The sequence below is a fragment of the Gossypium hirsutum genome, chromosome D05 (assembly GCF_007990345.1).
Source record: "Gossypium hirsutum isolate 1008001.06 chromosome D05, Gossypium_hirsutum_v2.1, whole genome shotgun sequence".
Classification (NCBI taxonomy): Eukaryota; Viridiplantae; Streptophyta; class Magnoliopsida; order Malvales; family Malvaceae; genus Gossypium; species Gossypium hirsutum.
In genome coordinates, this window is record NC_053441.1 from 56,423,572 (window position 1) to 56,426,696 (window position 3,125).

Below are 3,125 nucleotides of genomic sequence, written 5' to 3' on the forward strand. Positions count from 1 at the left end.
ACACTTAATCTCAATGGTAACCAGCTTGAAGGAGCAGTTCCACAGTCATTAAAGAACTGCTACACTTTGGAAGTTTTAGATTTGGGCAACAACAACATAAATGATACATTTCCTTATTGGTTAGGTACGCTTACTTGTCTTGAAGTTCTTGTCCTTCGATCTAATAGATTCCATGGTGACATACAAAATTTCAATGGAACATTTTCCTTCAGCAGCCTTCAAGTGATTGATGTCTCTCGAAATGAGTTTACTGTCACTTGCCACTTGAACTCTTTGAAAATTTCAAAGCAATGAGAGATATTCAAGAAAACAAAACTGGTGGTCCAGAGTACATTGGTGGAGATTATTATCAAGACTCCGTAACTGTAACAATGAAAGGGTCAGATTTCAATCTTGAGAGAATTTTAACTATTTTCACAATCATTGATTTTTCAAGCAACCAGTTCAAGGGGCCGATTCCGAAAGCAATTGGAGAACTTAACTCACTCATAGTGCTTAACTTCTCACACAACAGCTTAACAGGTAATATCCCACCATCACTTGGAAAATTGGCGGCACTTGAATCATTGGATCTCTCATCAAACAAGCTTCAAGGAAGAATTCCAATGCAATTAACCAATTTGACATTTCTCGGAGCATTGAATCTTTCTCATAACAATCTTGAAGGGCCTATACCGTTAGCTAATCACTTCGATACTTTCTCAAATGATTCCTTCGCCGGCAACTCCGGGCTATGTGGATTCCCATTGTCAAAGACATGTGGCAATGACCAGGAACCAAAGTCACCTCCATCAACAGTTGGTGATGAATCTGAAATAGCACTTATATGGAAAATTGCAGCGATGGGTTATGGAAGTGGAGTAGTCTTAGGATTGAGCTTGGGATACATTGTTTTCACAACTGGGAGACCTCGTTGGCTAGTGAAAATGATGAAGCGAAACCCAGAAAAGAGAATGAGAAGGAGGATCCATCGAAATGGAAGGAGAAAGAATTAGCAATGGATGCTATAGGGTTTGTTTCTAGCATCTTTTCCACAATATTTTCCATGTAATCTAGTTATAACCAAAGTTTCATGCATGATTTTGAATAAAAAAATAATACATTCCATGTTTCTCCAGAGTAATATAAACTTGGATTATTTTAATTATTACGGAAATTAAATAAATCTCATTTTCTTCTTTTATACGCTTCGGTTTCCCTTGAATCTCTTTCTCTCTGTTTACAAACAGTATATATATATATAATCATAAGCAAAAAAAAATTATTTCCTTTTTTATTTTAAAAATTTTATTCTATTTATATATCCTTTAATTTAATTTAATTTAATTTAAGGTAAAAAATTAAAACCTTTGTTTTTATTTTAAGTTTTTTGATGGATTTTATAAATTTCTTGGTAATTAAAAGAATTTGAAAAAGAAAAATTGAAACCAAGTGGATTGAAATTGAAGTAGAAGAATTGAATCCCTTAGGAGCATTGTACTACTAATTTGAATTACTTGTTTCTAAATTTTTTAATTAAAATTAAATTGAATTAGAGATTATATTAAATATGGATGAATGTACAATATTAATTTCACTACAAACAATTTGCTATATACCGAGCTGTGGCTAAAAACAAAAATATAAGTCTAAAAGTTCTATACTGACGGCAAAATGGGGTATCCTGACAAAAATTTACCGCGATATAGACTTTTAGTGACAATAAATGTGACTGCTGAAATTCGCACAAAGGCTTATATAGACAGTTTAGGCGCTGCTAATGTATCAGCAGTCAATATGGATATCAAACATATAGTGACGCTCTCGGCCATCGGTAAAGGTTAAGAAGTGAAATTACAATTATATCCTTTAACATATAGCAATAGTGAAACCCTTCAGTAAGTAGAGTGCCTTATTCTTGCATCGGTAGAAATGAGCAAATTTCCAATTATATCCTTAAACATATACCAACAGTTCCAATTGCTACTGTTTTAATTTCATTTAATAATGTTATTTTCCGTTATAAGAATTAATGATTTTAATAAATTTAATTCATTCAAAGTACAAATATATGTGGTCCAAACATAGAACTAAACCAAATACATAATTCAGATATATAGTCCAAATATGGACCAAATACATAATCATGTTCTAATCACAGCCTACATATGTTCTTCTGGAACATCAGTATATATCTCAAAAATTGAAAAAGTTTTAAAAGCAATCACATAGTGAAATTAGTATAAAAACATGATAAGCAAAAACTGTTTGCCCTGCTAATTAGGGTGAGCAAAATTCTATTTAATTTGAAAAATCGGAAAGAGTTTGAATTTCAAATTATTTGAATCTAGTTAATTGAATCAATGTGAAATTTTTTTTCGAATTTCGAGTTCTAGGCGAGTTGAGTTTTTGAATTTAAATAACTCGAATAGACAAAATACCAAACTATATTATTTTAAATTTTAAATCTATTATAAAATAATAATGCAAAAAACACAAGAATAATAAATGAGAATAAAGAGAGATTTCTATTGCATTTTTCTCCTTTTCCATCATCATTACAAGTAGTATACTCCTATATATATAGGGAGATTAGACTCCTCATTTTCTAATACATAAATAAGAAAGGGGTTACAATAAGATAAAATGTGAAGAGTTAAGGAAGATGAAAGGTGAAATGTTAAGGGTTGATTATAATGAACATCCACTTAGGGTCTGTTTGTTTACATGTAAAAGGTTTTACGAAAAATATTTTCTGCATTTTCTTGTGTTTGTTTCACAGAAAACAGCTTGGTCAACGGAAAATGACTTATAGGTCAACGAAAAATAAGCCTTTTTCCTTGTAAAATTACTTACCCTTTTGAAAAGTGTAAGTCATTTTCCGAAAAAGAGCTCCTAAATAGATAATTTTACTTTTATATAAAAATTAACTTAAATCAAGTTTAATATTATTATATTGATAATAATTTTTATTTTTATTTTTAAAAATATTTAAAATATTAATATAAAATATTCTATTTTTTAATATTATTAAACATACGCATTTAATTATTTATATTTAGTCATATAATAAATTATTAATATAATTAATATAATTAATATAATTTATTTTTAATAAATTATTTAATATTTAAATTTTATTTTAA

At 29.2% G+C, this 3,125-nt stretch overlaps 1 protein-coding gene across 1 annotated transcript; it reads left to right on the forward strand.

The window, feature by feature from the left end:
• Nucleotides 1-290: 290 nt before the first annotated feature.
• Nucleotides 291-995, forward strand: LOC107895691 (putative receptor like protein 25). Its single transcript, XM_041092750.1, has one exon. The coding sequence runs from the start codon at nucleotides 291-293 to the stop codon at nucleotides 993-995; it is 705 nt and encodes a 234-aa protein (XP_040948684.1).
• Nucleotides 996-3,125: the final 2,130 nt, after the last annotated feature.

What these genes read in the sequence shown, in the direction of transcription:
- LOC107895691 (XM_041092750.1), top strand. Translation starts at nt 291, where the DNA reads ATGAGAGATATTCAAGAAAACAAAACTGGTGGTCCAGAGTACATTGGT.